Source organism: Sinohyriopsis cumingii, chromosome 9 (genome assembly GCF_028554795.1).
Source record: "Sinohyriopsis cumingii isolate HCF-2022 chromosome 9, ASM2855479v2, whole genome shotgun sequence".
NCBI lineage: Eukaryota > Metazoa > Mollusca > Bivalvia > Unionida > Unionidae > Sinohyriopsis > Sinohyriopsis cumingii.
This window is the reverse complement of record NC_142969.1, coordinates 11,157,942-11,175,060: the sequence shown is the minus strand read 5'-3', so window position 1 is coordinate 11,175,060 and position 17,119 is coordinate 11,157,942. Positions and strand designations below refer to the sequence as shown.

The 17,119-nt window shown below is 35.5% G+C and overlaps 1 protein-coding gene across 5 annotated transcripts in view; it reads left to right on the top strand.

Annotated features, from left to right (window-relative positions):
• LOC149791259 (uncharacterized) overlaps window positions 1–17,119 on the top strand; it is an 82,607-nt gene that overhangs the window by 49,305 nt on the left and 16,183 nt on the right. For all 5 annotated transcript variants that reach the window (XM_089969754.1, XM_089969751.1, XM_089969753.1 and 2 more), the window contains 3 exons: window positions 6,409–6,517; window positions 8,709–8,827; window positions 13,439–13,582. In XM_089969754.1, coding sequence (XP_089825880.1) covers window positions 6,409–6,517; window positions 8,709–8,827; window positions 13,439–13,582 — 372 coding nt within the window. The remainder of the gene's footprint in view (window positions 1–6,408; window positions 6,518–8,708; window positions 8,828–13,438; window positions 13,583–17,119) is intronic.

Below are 17,119 nucleotides of genomic sequence, written 5' to 3'. Positions count from 1 at the left end.
TTTTTTTCTGGGTTCTTCCTCCACCATTAATACTGGCCGCCATGTATAGCCTATCGTGTGCTGAAAAATGGTGTTAAACCCCACAACAACAACAATACCCAAAGCCCAGTCTTTTGCCAGTGTATCAGTTAGACGGGCATAACATTTCAGTGCCCATAATTTGGATGTGCTAAGTGACAGTTTGGACCAAAATTCATGGTTGCAGTTCTGAATAGTAGTTGGTTAAAATTGGGAAGATGAAATTATATGTAAATTAATGCATAAAGGTTGTTACAATGAAAAAGGGGTCACAAATGGAAAGTGATTTCATGTCTGGGTTGGTCCAGAGAGGAAATTATACTATAAATATGCATTTTGCCACATCCATCTAGACCTGTATCGACTGTATAGTACGTTGACTTTATTAAAGTTCTGTAATATTAATTAAAATATCTGCCAATATTCAGTTAATAAAAAGGCCAAATTTTTGGGCACTACAGATAAAACGCTTTATAAGTATAAATATACATTTATTTGATTATTTTCTATATACCTTCCAAATGCAGCCTTGAAACCGTTTTTGTTTCAGCATCTGACCTCACTAGTTTTATCATGTATAGTCACTATAAGATGGAAGCCTTTTGACTATGAATTATTTGACGTAAATCTGCCTTAATTTGAGGTGTTTTTTAATTCTTTGGATTTTAATCAAAGTAAATGATTTTTGCACAGTATGACAAGTGTTTGGTTTTAATAATGTTTATTACTGGGGCCAGCTCTCTTTTCATAATATTCATAAATGATATTCAAGTTTATATAAAGCATCTTTCAACTGATATGCATACCTAATACAACTTGTCATCAAGGCCTGACGTCTAAATTGCTACATATACTTGTGTACAATTTGGGTCCAACTGTCAACAGTATAGACCCATATCTGCCATTGTATAATGCACCAGCAGATGAAGGTCAATGTTCTGCTGATCACACCTAGCAAACTGTGCAGATCCAGATAATCTGGCACATTATGAGATGGCGTATCAGGGTCTATGCAGTTTATAGTTTGAACTGACTTATCTGTGAGTATATATGGTTACCTGTTAGTCCATAATTTGGTTTGACGTTTGAACCTCCATTCTGCAAGTGACTATAAATGATAAGCATTTGTCAATTTTTCTCTGCAAACCCTTGATGTAACTAAGTTTACCACTTTTCTAGTTTTTCACAGATTGTCACTCAAGTTGTAACAATTGGTAACTGTGTTCAGACAAAATCATATCTATTTGCAGATGGATCTGGTTTTGTTCTTCACAGTGAAACTTACTTGGCTTGTTGAGTATATTTGTTTATTGTCAAGTTTTGCATGTTTCGTATGTAGTTTTTAGCTCGAATGGACACAGACCAGGAGTGCTTATGGGATATTTGTTGTCTCTGGTCCGTCATCTATCATCCATTTGTTTGTTACTGCTACTACACCTAGACTACTCAAAAGATTGCCATGAAACTTCATTCACCCAGTGCTCAAACTGGTCTTAAATGAAAATGGTGGTGCTTGGACATCAATATTGTCACCACATGGGCCATCTTGAAAATCTTGTCATGTCTATTCCTTCTGAAGGGATTGTCTTATTTGTATCAACATGGGACTTTTTCTTAAAGACTTATAGTGTCTTGTCAGTCCTAAGTGGAAATGATGGTTATCTGGCAGCCCAGTATGGCCACCACATCTTCTGTCTTGAAAATCTTATTATTGCTACTCCTCCTGAACAAGCTTGCCAGTAGCTTCTCGTGGGTCGGTGGTTCTTTCTGGGGTTTTCCCTTGTTCTTCCTCCACCATTAATACTGGCCGCCATGTATAGCCTATCGTATGTTAAACCCTACAACAACAACAACTCCTCCGGAACAGATTGTTGTATCAAAATGGGGTTGTCAGTAAAAGACTTCTTATGATGTCTAATTTATCCTAAATTGAAACGGTACCAATCTTATATCCATTATGGTCACTACAGAAGCCAACTTGAAAATCTTGCTATCCTCCAGAATGGAAAATTATCAGCAGGAGATTTTCATCAGAAGATTTTTTATTGGTCCTAAATTAAAATGGTGCTAATCTGATATCTACCATTGCCACTGTGGAGGTATTGTTGCAAATCTTGTTATAGGTACTCTTAAATGTAAAGTCGTTTGGACATAGGGTTTTCATTAGAAGAGATCTTGCACTGTCTAGTTGGTCTTAAGTGAAAATGATACAACAAACTGACCTTCAGTATGGCCATCATGGTGGTTATTTTGAAAATGTTATCTCTTTTCCATCGAAATGGATGACCATATCAGGATCAGCTTTTCACCAGCAGACTTCTCGGCGGCAGCATACTTGTCCTTTTGACATATATCTAATGTTATGAAAAGATCATGCTATTATGTTGTGTTGTATAATATTTACTGTTTCACTCATTCTTTCATTGTGTGAATATTTGTACAAATTTCCACTGATACTTTTCCTTCTTTGTACATGTCAAATGGTCACCGGACAGCCACCTGGAGCAGTGGCTTGGTGGCAGAAATACAGAGACTTAGTGTTGACAGGAGAGATATTAGCAAAGCTAGTAATCTGCCAGTTTTTGAATGGGTTGTGAAAAGATGTAAACATTCTTGTTAAGCAATTTGACGAATGATGTGTGAAATTTTGCCCCCATATTTAATTTTTTTTTCTCTTCATTTATAACTTCACATCACTGCTCCCATATCTGTTGCACCTCGTTACAGTAAGATGGTTATATGATCTAGGTCTGTCATGAAAGTTCTAATACTCTAAGTAGTTTTCATTTGTGCTACACTTGTATGAGGAACAGATGTTGACAATTCACTTGCCTAACTTTAAATGCTGAGTGGAAATTTTCAGCAGTTGAGTGACATTTCCAGCCATTCACTTTGCCTGATAGGGCAACTGTTGATTCAGGGCTGACCAGTCTTGAAAATATTGCATTGTTCATTGAAAGTCCATACTTTCTACAAGGAGTTGGTTTTTTATTTGTTTTAATCAAGTTCATTCAAGTGCTTTGCTCTATATAGTTAATGTTGATAAATGCATTCAAGAGGGAGAGTAGATTGTCTCAGTTTGTAATTACTTACAAATGGAGTTAACAAAGTAAGGTAAGATCATAGTAATAATCATTCATATGGTCAAATTTGTTAGCTAGAGGGAGATATAACTTCTCAGGCATTGACAGGGGCAGGTTTGTATTACAATTTTGAAAAGTCATACAAAGTTATATATATAATTGAATAAGTATGATGCAAGACAACCTGGTCTGATGAACTTTTAAGCTGATTTGCAAGAAGGATATGTGATACACAAGTCTCATTTATAAGCCCAGTCAACAGCATAACCATACCTAAAATGCATTTATAGCTTATGTTATACAGTACTAATTCATTATAACAATGTCCATAGGTGCAACACCTGCTTTATGCATGTAACAGGAACCATTTTGCAATGAGTGGGCATTATAGTGAGGGAATGCTGTATTTAGTTTGGAAAGAATGAAATATCCGTTATGTGTTGTGTGTTTGCATTGTTTGATCATGAATTTTGGCATGCATGATACATTAGTGTAGTTAGAATGATAGACATCTAAATGTTTTTGCAGGATGTGTGCAAATTTGAAAAAATAAATTTTTCCTCAAATATTTTCTTCCAAACAGAGGCACACTATTAGTTTTAGAATATAACTAGCATGGTTGCTGCATCATTCATGCTGTAGTTTCAAGGAGGGTCACTAGTTAAAAAAGAAAGACATTCACATGTTCTTTGTCTTGTGAATTATTTTATTACCAAGGGATATTACTCTATTTTCTTGAATGCCTTGCTACTTTCAGGGAGTTATTGTGCTGTAAAATATTGAAGACAAAATAAAAGCCAAAGATGTTACTGTAGTTTACACAGTACAATGTAAATATAATTTAAATTACTTCAGTGTTTAATTCCAAGGTTAACTAATCTTAAAGAAAATAATAAGGGCCAGTTTAAAGTCATGTGGTACACCGATGTCCATCCATGTACAATAATTTTGAGCCTGGAAATTTTAGGAATCAGAGTTAAATTTTAAATCCATATAGTAAAATGTTACTATTTGTCTCAAACAATCTATATCATCATAAAATCGTGAATTGTGCTCAGTGGGAACTTTCTTATCAGTAGAAATATTCACTTTAAATAGCTCGATCTGTTGCCACATTGTGCCCTAGAGGAAAAGGCACCTATCTACTGTTTACTCAGCGTGATATATCCAGTAATGTGTTAAAAGAACTGATCAACCCAACAGATCAAACCAAATGACATAAAAAAGAATACATATTTATGTTGACTGCCATTTCGTGTGAGTGTTTACAGTTGTCAGAAGTCATTTGGAATGAAATTATCCCATTACATAACATGTCATATTTAAACATTAAAAAATCTGGTAAAATTGGTATATATTCTGTACTGCTTTTCGAACTAATTAAAATGAATATATCATTGGGCATAATTAATATTCTGTATCAGAATAGTGATCACCTTTTCCACCTGTCCATCTTGTCACCTCTAAAGTTTTGCAATCTTTAATAGGATGCCACTTGGTTCTTGAATTGCCTTTCAAGTTTTCATCTTTTTAGTTTAAATTTTAATGCCATTTTTCCATCAGGCTTAAACCTCCATTACCTCAGATTTTTGTAAGTTCAGGAACCATACAGTGTTGTCACTGTTATGCATCTTGAATTGTACATTATCATGGAGACCTTTTGTGGGCATTATATTGGTGTATATGTTGAAGACCTTTTGTGGGATCATGGAATGTACATTAAATTTAGTAAAAATTGGATTTTCTATTTTAAAAGATTGGATGATTTTAATATTCATCAATTAAAAAATATAAAAGTTGTATTGGGGGTTGGGGAACAGATTCCTCATGAAATCTACAAATTCTTTTCAGCCAAAAAGTGTCAGTCCCATTTGAGAGACTCCAGTTTCTCATGTGATATATTCCAAAAATGATTTAAGTGAATGAAGAATACCTCCCATCATCATGAAACTTTATTCAGCTTTGTGTAATTAATATTAGTCCAGATTTGGAAAATCTTTTTGAAAAGTACACCTGGAGTGTTTTATGATTTCGAGATCAAAGTAGTTTTTTTTATTGCTGTAAGAAAGAGCATATGGGATAGTCTGAGGTATATGTGGTCATCAGTACAAGTTTGTTATCACTACTCCTCCTCAACTTCTTGGAGGATTGCATTGAAACTTTACACATGCATTCAAGACATGTTCTAGCTGGTTCTCTATGAAGATGGTGCTTGGACATCCAGTATGACCACTACAGTTGGCCATCTTAAAAATCATGTGATTACTTCTCCTGCTGAATGGTCTAATCAAAATGGGTTTTACTAAAAGACTTATTATCATGTTTAGTTGGTCCTAAATGAAAATCATGCAGATCTGATATCAAGTATGACCACCACGGCAACCATCTTGAAAATCTGTTATTGCTACATATCCAAAATGGACAGTCAAATCAACATAGGGTTTTCATTAAAAAGATTTATTATGATGTCTAGCTGGTTCGCAATAAAATAAAAACTAGGCCAGTGGGACATCCAAAATGGCCACCATGGCAACTGGTAGTTGTAATGAGAGTTGTCTGTATCAAGGAGAGTGTATTCATTACCTTTTTCAATGATCTTGTTTAATTTTTCTTTAAATTATAGCTTCAGTTTGTATATTTGTGTTGTGTATTAAATTAAAAAATTTGCTTGAATGTTGCTAATTCAGAAATAAGTCTGTATTCTTAACAGTACACAAATAAATCTCTTCTCAACAATACACACCTTAATCTCTGTTCTGAACACTACACAAATACTCTATTCTAAACATACAACAAAACAAGTCTCTTCTCAACAATACACAAATACTCTATTCTAAACAGTACAACAGAATAAGTCTCTATTCTGAACAATACACAAATACACTACTCTAAAGAGTACAACAAAAGAAGTCCCTACCCTTAACAGTGCACAAATAGGTCTGTATCTTCAACAGTGCACTTGCTTATGCCATATTACACTGAATACGTTTTATTAAAATAGTTAAATAAAAGATGGGGTCATAAAAAATGAGGACTTGGGGTTTATATGATCATTCTTGTTCTTTTACATGATAGATAAAACATTCTGACATGGTAATTTGGAAATTTTGTCCAGGTCAGCATGGTAGGGGTTGCAGTGAATATCTAAGTCCAGTTTAGTTAAATAATGCCATTGTCCACACATATGCTAGGAATTTGTGGTTTTTATTAGCGTTAGAATATTGCTAATGTCAGCACTTTGACATAGAAATATGTAACATAAACCGAAAATATCAACTCTTTTGTAAGGAAAATATTATTTTTCCAGGTCTTGTTAAGCATGATACTCGTCCCCAAGAAGAGATTATCAGGGAAAGGTTGCTGCAGGTTCTGGAATCGGCATATCCCAATATTTTGGCGGTGGAAGATTTAGTCAGGTGAGTAAAAATTGAAAAAGAAAAGGTCCATTTTTTAAAGATGGCTGCCTTCATTAGAACAAACAATATTGACCTTAATCTGCAGGTATGGTATGATCAGGATCTTTGTTGTTTTTAGTTTGACTGGACTTATAAGCAGGTATATATGGTACCTTGTTAAGATGGAAGCATGGTGGTAATAATATTAAATTGGATCTTTAAGCCTCTGTATCAGAATGTACTTCAAAAATTGTAGAGATTTATCTGATGCATGCATTTCTCTCAGGATTCTTTAGTTTTCTTTGTCTATGAGAACCACACACATCAACTTAGTACAGAGAACTTTACATTTTTGTGCTGTTGATCCGAGATAAATAAATTCTAAATTTTGACATGAGTGTAGCATGACAGGATTTAGTATATTCCTTGTCCTTATCAAGAACATAAAAAATTAAAGTATTGGTGACAATTGTCATTTACCCACAACACGATTGTCACAAGAGTGGAAGGGGTACTCGAGGATCTACATGGGATGGGGCAGCATCATTTTGCAAGTAACCTATTGGTCCCATTATGTGACCAAATGAAATGTAGCATTTGGTTTTTGCTTCAAGAGCAGTTTTAACAGATGCTCATCCAATGTAATTTTCTTTGTGGCCCCTTTAAAGTTTTGTCATGGTTTATTGTTTTAGTTTTATCCAGAAGGGCATTTGGGATTGCCTGTTGTCCATCATCCGTTATACATCCATTCATTAGCAAAAGTTTGCTATCACATTCCTCCTAAACTACTTGGAGGATTGTCACAAAACTTTACACACACATTTATCCCATGGTCTAGCTGATCCTAAATGAAAATAGTGCTGCATGGACATCAAATTTGGCTATCTAGAAAATCTTGTTGCGACTCTGCTTGAGTGGATGGTCATATCAACATGGTTTTTACTAAATGACTTCTTATGATGTCTAGTTTACCCAAAATGAAATGGTACTGATTAGACATCCAATATAGCAGCCAACTTGAAAATGCTGTTATCACAAGTTTTCCTGAATGGATGGTCATATCAACATAGGATTTTCACTGAAAGATTGATGGTGTCTAGTTGGTCCTAAATGGAAATGGTGCCACTGGTAACCATCTTGAACATTTTGTTATTGTTATTACTACTGGGATGTTGATGAGGCATGTGTTTTTCACTAAAAGACATTCTACGATGTCTAATTGATCCTAAATGAATATAGTGCCAATCTGACATCAGTATGTCTGCCATGGCAGCCATTTTGACAGAGTGGTGTCAGTGAGTCAGGGATTATAATGGGACACATTTTACTTTAGTCTTTTGGGGGATTGACGTTCTATTAGACTCTTATATTTCCATACCAGTTCACTTCATGTTTGGAATCATTGCATGCTCCTATATTTACAATGCTACTTTTGCCCTTCTCATGGGAAAGGAAATTTAAATGGGGTCACATTTTGGTTTAAGTATCTTTGGTCACTTATTTTTAGATATCCCGTATTTGAATTGACTTAATGAAATTAAAGGAACCTTAATCATCACAAGCTCCCATTTGAATAGTACTACTCTTGCCTCTGGGTTCTGTTCCAAGGTGGGGTCATGAGTCAACAGTTAAAATGGAGACGCAAAGTTTTTTAAAATGAATTCACTTTGTGCAGCTTCACATACGCTATTGTCCCTTCATGTGAGAAGAATTTGACACGATAAACTGGCCATGTCAGATGGGTGGCTATCCATAAAGGGTACTTTTCAATATAAAGGCAAAGGTGACAGCAGATCCTGGCCATAAAGTACAGGTGAACTCAAGTTAGGGTGCTGTTTCAAGAGTTGTGTTTGCTGTATCTGTACAAAATAAATAAAATTTGTCAGAAATTTTTTTAGTTATATTTTTTAATTTATTGTAAATTCAGCAATATCTTTTGAATTTTACAGATATTTTAATAATTTAAAAGCACACTTTTATTAAAACAAGACATGAAGATAATTATTTATTTGCAAATTATTGCTTTCAAGGCTAATCCACTTGTCCACTTATATGGGAAAATTCCACTTCCTTGTGAGCTGCTCCCAACATCGTTCTAATTCCCATGTCTTTGCTCAACATAACTCCAGTAGCATAGACTTGAAAGGAACAAATGTAGTTGCAAGTTTCACATATTTTTGATTTGATTATGATTTACATTGTTTGTTTGTAGGATTGTGCAAGCAGAGGAGTCGATGGTTCTTCAGCAGCTTGCAGAGCTGAAACAGAGGGAGTTGGTGCGAGAAATGGAGACAGGTGGATTTGTCAGGCGTGTCTTGGATGACAAGACAGGTAATCCAGATATGCATGATAGAATTTGTCATATGTATTTTAATGTGAGATAATAGAAAGAAACACTGTGTGGACAGATATGTATACACCTCTCCCTTGATAACTTGTGCCCAGATAACTTGTGAACCCACTTATAATGCAGGCTCGGGCATGGATTCCACTTTTTATTCTTGAAAATATTTAAAGAATTGATGAAAATGAAGAAAATCACTATCCAAACTAGTAAATAAAAATTTGATATATCGTTCATTTTATTGTCGAAAACAGCAGTTAGTACCTGAAAATCTGATCCATCATCATGAAATTCTCAACCTTTAATAAGAGTAATATATTTTGTTAAGTTTTCTATACAAAACAGTAAAACAAAATTATCAGTACATTGTAAATAACAATATTTGTGGATATGTCAATCATTGAAAATGTCCTGAATGCCTACTGATGGCAGGACTTAAGGAAAAAAAGGACAAATTAAATAAGTTTTGTGAAATGAAGTTGATATTTTAGTGCTGTTTCTTAATTCAGTTTCATTGTAATCATAAATGCTATATAATATACCCTCTTGCATTAGAATGTGAAAGTGTCCGTCTTCCATCACAGCTACATCCGTCAGTGTTTCTGTGAAATTAATTATGTGGCAACATTGTTTTGATCTCTGATTTGTGCAGTATTTGCTGTTCTGTTACAATGAATTAAAAGCAGACCTGCTTTTTATTATTGTACTAATTATGTCTTCTGTATCAAATCAAATAAAGGTGGTGGAAAAATGAGAAGAAAAAAAAATGTTTAGATGTGTGCAGATCCTACCTGGGTAAGAGCTACCAGCCACGATAGCATGTCTCACGCTAGTATGTCAGCTAAACTCGTATCAGTTGACCAGTTGCATACTATGATAGATATTATGTAGGTAACATAATTAAAGTATGTAACATATATCAGAAGTTTATTCTACTAATCTGTGAATGTGATCAATGATAGCAGGTCAAATAAGTGAAAGGAGTGCTCAATGCATCGAAAGGTTTTTGGAGAATCAAGTTCCAAAGTTTGTAATGAATTTAAAATTCCTGAATTGGCACTTGGAGTTTTGCTCAAGGATGAGCAGAAGTCTCACTATTACTTGCAGTAAAATCAAAATGTCAGTATTTTACTAAAAGAACAATATTTCAAAATAATAAGTTTTAATGTTGATGGTTGCTGTTTCATGAATTAAATGTCCCTAGTTTTAAAAACAAGGAAACCTTGTTTTATTATGAATGAACAATAACACTCCAGTATATCCATATTCATATGCAGAAAAGAAGTGAAATGTTTTCAGATTACACATTTAACATGTCAAGACCTCTTGGAGTAATGTTTTTACAATCATACAGAGGGTGGCTGCCTTAAAAATAAAAGTACTTTACACAAAAAAGTGGAAAGGTTCATTAGAAAAAGTATTCTGTTGATAATTATTCCCAGTGCAGTTGTAAAGCAAGTATTGAACCATTTAACAGCCTCCTACTACAACCATATTCTTACTGTTGATATCCAGTCAGGATGGCATCCTTTCCTAAATTTTCAGAGGTCCCTCAATAACTCACACCCATATGGTCTATGTTTTTGGACCCTGTTGTGCACAAGTTGTCAAGGAGAGGTATATTAATGTGAGATAATAGAATCACTGAATAGAAGAACAAAATGCATCAGAAATATACATTCATGTGAGATAATAGAATCACTGAATAGAAGAACAAAATACATCAGAAATATACATTCATGTGAGATAATAGAATCACTGAATAGAAGAACAAAATCCATCAGAAATATACATTGATATGAGATAATAGAATCACTGAATAGAAGAACAAAATCCATCAGAAATATACATTAATGTGAGATAATAGAATCACTGAATAGAAGAACAAAATCCATCAGAAATATACATTAATGTGAGATAATAGAATCACTGAATAGAAGAACAAAATCCATCAGAAATATACATTCACATGAGGTAATAGAATAACAATGGGTAGAAGAGCAAAATCTGTCAGAATTTATATTAATGGGAGATAATTGATTCACTGGCTAGAACAGGAAAATTGTCAGACATATATGTTAAGGGGGGATAATAAAATCACGGGGTATGTGGGGACAGGGGGCAGGAAAATCCAGATTGATAGAACAGTCTCATTGTCACAGATGTGGCATGCATTGTATTACAGATTGTTGAATACATTTTACAAAGTTAAGAGTGACATGCTAAACCACATGAATACAGATGATTATGCTATTGCACATGAGTACAGTTGGTTGATTATACTTCCCACATGAATACAGATGGTTGATTATACTTCCCCACATCAATACAGATGGTTAATTATACAATCCCACATCAATACAGATTGTTCATCATACTATCCCACATGAATACAGATGGCTGATTATACTTCCCACATCAATACCGATGGTTGATTATACTTCCCACTTGAAAGCAGATGATTGATTAGACTTCCCCACATCAATGCAGATGGTTCATTATACTTCCCATTTGAAAGCAGATGATTGATTAGACTTCCCCACATCAATACAGATGGTTGATTATACTGTCCCACATCAATACAGATGATTGATTATACTTTACACTGGAAAGAGTAACATTATACTATCCCACATCAATACAGATGGTTGATTATACTATCCCAAATCAATACAGATGGTTGATTATACTATCCCACATCAATACAGATGGTTGATCATACTTTACACTGGAAAGGGTGACATTATACTTGCCCACATCAATACAGATGGTAGATTATACTATCCCACATCAATACAGATGGTTGATTATACTATCCCACATCAATACAGATGGTTGATCATACTTTACACTGGAAAGGGTGACATTATACTTGCCCACATCAATACAGATGGTAGATTATACTATCCCACATCAATACAGATGGTTGATTATACTATCCCAAATCAATACAGATGGTTGATTATAATATCCCACATCAATACAGATGGTTGATCATACTTTACACTGGAAAGGGTGACATTATACTTGCCCACATCAATACAGATGGTAGATTATACTATCCCACATCAATACAGATGGTAGATTATACTATCCCACATCAATACAGATGGTTGATTATACTTTACACTGGAAAGAGTGACATTATACTATCCCACATCAGTACAGATGGTTAATTATACTATCCCACATCAATACTTATGGTTAATTATACTATCCACATCAATACAGATGGTTGATTATACTTTAAACTGGAAAGAGTGACATTATACTTGCCCACATCAATACAGATGGTTAATTATACTATCCCACATCAATACAGATGATTGATTATACTATCGCACATCAATACAGATGGTTGATTATATTTTATACTGGAAAGAGTAACATTATACTATCCCACATCAATACAGATGGTTAATTATAATATCCTACATCAATACAGATGGTTAATTATACTACTAAAGCATTAGTACAGTTTATTGATTCATTATTCTGTTAAAAGTTGCATTATTTTAATGTGTGTGCCAGTGTGGTCATGTAGATAAATTTATTCAATATTGATTGTTCCAAAATTTAATAATACAATAGTTAAAACCAAAGTATATTCAGTCCAGATTATTGAATAATCTGCACCTTAAATGTCATACAGAATCTTTGACACAGCATTATTTATTGCAATGGACTCTTACGATGATGATGAGGTACTAATCTTGGTCAAGAAAAGAAGAATTTGTGTCTGTCATAAATAAAAGGGTAGTATGAATTTGTTTTTGACAAAAGCTGCTTTCATTGTGACATCACAATGTGCAGTATTCAGTCTGGTTTGTACTGAATCATGCCTTTAGTTGATCTTGTCCAAAAATGTCAACATAATTTAACATTGATTTTACCCTGTGTATTTCTTGGGGCTTATAAACAAGGACCATGAAAATATATATATATATATATATATATATATATATATATATATATATATATATATATATATGAGGATTCAATAAAGTGAATACTTGCCTTTTAAAGTTGTGAAGAATCAAAGTCTAAAAAGTGCGACCCATTAATCGTTGGTGTTGAATGCGGACATGACCTGTATGACTTTTACTATACCCCACATGAATGCAGATGGTAGATTTAACTATCCCACATCAATACAGATGATTAGTTATATTTTATAAATGTTACAAAAGCTTGTTGATACATTAGGCCCAACTTAAATGTGCATCTTGACATCAAGGCCTTATTACAAGCACCTGTAATTCCAGACTGCTAAAAGACAAGTCCTGGTCATACTCTGGGTAAAAGTTTACTCATATAGTTTACAGCTCATGATGGGAGAGTTGGGGATTAATTTTTCTGACAACAGCCTATTATCAGAAACATTGTATTTTAATAGAGTATAATAAATCTTTTAATCTCGACAAGTTCTGTACAGTGTAAGCAACATGTTGACTCATGTACATTTATTGTTTTTGCAAATATATTATTCAGCCATTTGGATAGTCAGTCATAACTACTCATTTTTTTCCCCTGTATTTTAGAGAAAGTCATATGTATAGTCAATCATACTCACTCATTTTCTCTACTACATTTTACAGAAGTTCAGGAGGTGAAACAGATGCCAACTATTGCAGCCAACCAGCAGCCAACTATTGCAATCATCACAGCCAACTACTACGAGAAAGTTGCAGTTGATGCCATGATGCAAGATAAAACCACATTTGTCAGGTTCAAAACAGGAGGTGAGAAATGTCTGCATAATGCAGTACCTGGTGGGAGGATGTATGCGTGGATGTTCTTATGAATGAATGGATTACTGTTCCCCTGAGTTGAGTTTATGGGGAATTTTACACTTTCAGGAGGCCTTGCATATCATCTGATTATTTACTTACTAGTTGCTTACGTCATCACTGGGGGGCTCCGAGTGGCTGAGTGGTCTAAAGCGCTCTACGTTACGGATCACTGCCATCTCACCTCAGCCTGTGTGGGTTCGAGTCTCGGATTCAGCCAGTGTGGGTATATGAGAAAGCTTGCCAGTAGATTCTCGTGGGACGGTGGTTCTTTCCGGGGGTTTTCCTGGGTTCTTCCTCCACCATTAATACTGGCGGCCATGTATAGCCTATCGTGTGCTGAAAAAATGGCATTAAACCCTACAACAACAACAACGACATCATCAATGCAGATATCAGCATTTATATGAAGTTCATTTAAACTTTTCTAGTCAATTCATACTAAGAGTTCTTTTGTTGATACTAAATCATTGTTCAGTTAGTATTAAATATTCTTCTTCCGTGCAAGAATTTTTACCATACAAATTATAATTGAAATAACAGTCTACACATACAGTAGCGCTATCATAGCTGTTTTCTTTGAAGTGCTGCACAACTTTTGACAAAGTTGAATCTTATTTTTTATTTTGATCATCTTAAAGCAAACTTTTTTTAATTTAGGATTCAGGTATTGTGATTTCTTTGCATTCTTTACACATGATCAGCCAAACTATCACTCCCAGTACCAGTATCAGCCAAACTATCACTCTTGATACCGGTATCAGCCATAGTTGCTCCTGGTACTGGTATCAGCCAAACTATCACTCTTGATACCGGTATCAGTCATAGTTGCTCCTGGTACTGGTATTAGCCAAACTATCACTATGGATACTGGTATCAGCCATAGTTGCTTCTGGTACTGGTATCAGCCAAACTGTCGTTATGGATACCGGTATCAGCCATAGTTGGTACTGGTATCAGCCAAACTATCACTATGGATACCGGTATCAGCCATAGTTGCTTCTGGTACTGGTATCAGCCAAGCTGTCCATTTTAGTACTGGTATCAGCCATAGTTTCTTCCAGTACTGGCATCAGACAAACTGTCACTTTTGGTACCAGTATCGGCCAAACTATTGTTCCTGGTACCAGTATCAGCCAAACTATCACTCTGGATACTGGTATCAAACTATCGCTCCCAGTGCTGGTATCAGCTAAGCTATTGTTCCTGGTACTGGTATCGGCCAAACTATCACTCTTGATACTGGCATCGGCCAAACTAGCACTCCTTATACCAGTATCAGCCAAACTATCACTCTAGATTAACCAAACTATAACTCCTGGTACCAGTATTAACCAAACTATAACTCCTGGTACAAGTATTAGCCAAACTATCACTCCTGGTAATGGTATCACATGCTGAGGGAATGCCCCATTGTCAGTATCATCAATTTCAATTCCAGTCATTTCCAGCAATGTAAAAATTTTTAAGTACTTGCATTGGAATCCACTTCAGTCACATAAGGGCTGTTCCAGTAAAACATATATCCCCCCCGGGGACGGCACTTCAAAAAGACTTCTGTAGGAGGTTGTGTTTCGAACTATTTTAATTCTGACAGTGGAAGGTTGGTTAGGAAAATCACTTCTATTGTGGGTTGTGCTAACAAAATGAGAAATCGCTGGTGGGTCTGTCAGAAAGAAGAAAGAAAAAAATTGAATATATATTTAAAATCGCATCTACTCCCCTCCTAGCGGTCTAAAGTGAATAAAACATTGGGTCAGAAAATGATGCCAGTACACGCGAGTGCACGTACTTTGTACGAATTTGCGTACTTTAAAAGCAGTGATACGCGTTCGGCAAATTACGTCAACGCCGCGGATATAAAAAATGTTCCTTGTGCAGTATGCAATTTTTATTAAACTTTTAACTTTTACTTTAAAAGTGCATTTCGCAACGTAATTCGCGCTGCCGCAGCTGTCTCACAACGCTTGATGCGACATCCAGATATATGGATACTTCGGTTCGACATGAATGGCTGTTAAACGAAATTTGATTCGTTCGTTGGCCCTGGAACAGGCATTTTATGGAGTTTTAGCCTTACTTTCATCGAGGAAGTTTTACAAATGCGTGTTTCCAATAAGGGACACACAGGAAACCAAAATGGTTTTATCACAACACAGTTTGTCTTCAGACGACATTTCTTCAGTTGGCAAATACTGGCTGGTGATAGCTATGATGACAATGAATTTCATGTATATCGGTCTGTTGGACATTGGAAAAATGTCACTGAAAATACCAGTGTGTGATTTTGAGCCCAAAATTGATGTTGAGTGCGAGTCTGATGTACGTGTTGGATGGACAATATGCCGGTTATATTTATTAAATATACCCATGTCTAAACAAGCTGACTATGGGAATGTTGGACTTAAAACCCTAATACAGCATTATGGAAGAGAAAAATCTGGCATAAGAGGCAGCAAAACACTGATTCAAGGAAGTGAATCTTTGGCAGGGTTCATGTTAGTGAAATCTGACCGAGGTCTCGGAAACGCTTATAATCACGCATATTTGGACGCCCATTTTTTTTATTTAGGCGGGCGGTAAAATTCAAATACTTGCCAGTCCTGCTTCAGTCACCTGCATAGTGGGGAAATGTGTTGATCAGTTAGCTGTGATGATATTTACAATGACAGAATGTAGTGGTTGAAAGCCTCCCCCCCCTCCCGTCGTCACCATTATAAGAGTACATCAAAAGAACATGCTGCAATAGCTAAGTGGCGAGATCAAAGGCTTTGACTGGGTGGGAAAATCTACTGATATTTACAGTGCTTGAATTTAGAGGCAGAAATACCCAGAGATGTACATGTGGTCATTTATAGTAGTACATCAAACAAACAACTTTAGCTTGCATTCTTGTGTTCCGTTCTGGATCACTGCCATCTCACCTCTGTCTGCGTGGGTTCGAATCCAAGGCTCGGCTAGCGTGGGTACATGGGAAAGCCTGCCAGTAGCTTCTCGTGGGTCGGTGGTTCTTCCCTGAGTTTTCCAGGGTTCTTCCTCCACCATTTATACTGGCCGCCATGTATAGCCTATCATGTGCTGAAAAATGGCATTAAACCCAACAACAACAGCAACAACATTCTTGTGTTCATTACCGAGTGTAACAGAATAAGCAGTGCACGTGACCTCGGAATCATGACATGTTGAGACATAGACTTGAATGAGCATTTTGGGGCTCAACGGCAAACTGATGAAGATTGAGAGATTCAGGAGAGGGCTAAAGTTGCTAGAACTGATAATTTGAAAGGGACATTAGCCAAGTGTATGAAAGTGTGATGCCTAGCTTACTGCTTTGAAAAAGACCTTCATTGGATTGAAAAAATTCAGACTCACTCTGATGGACAAGCAAGAGCTATGTCAGTGTTATAAAGAACGAAGAAATTAAACTCTATGGCAACTAATAGTTATTATAATTGGCATAGTTTTCTGAGAGGGGACTGCAACTTTTCC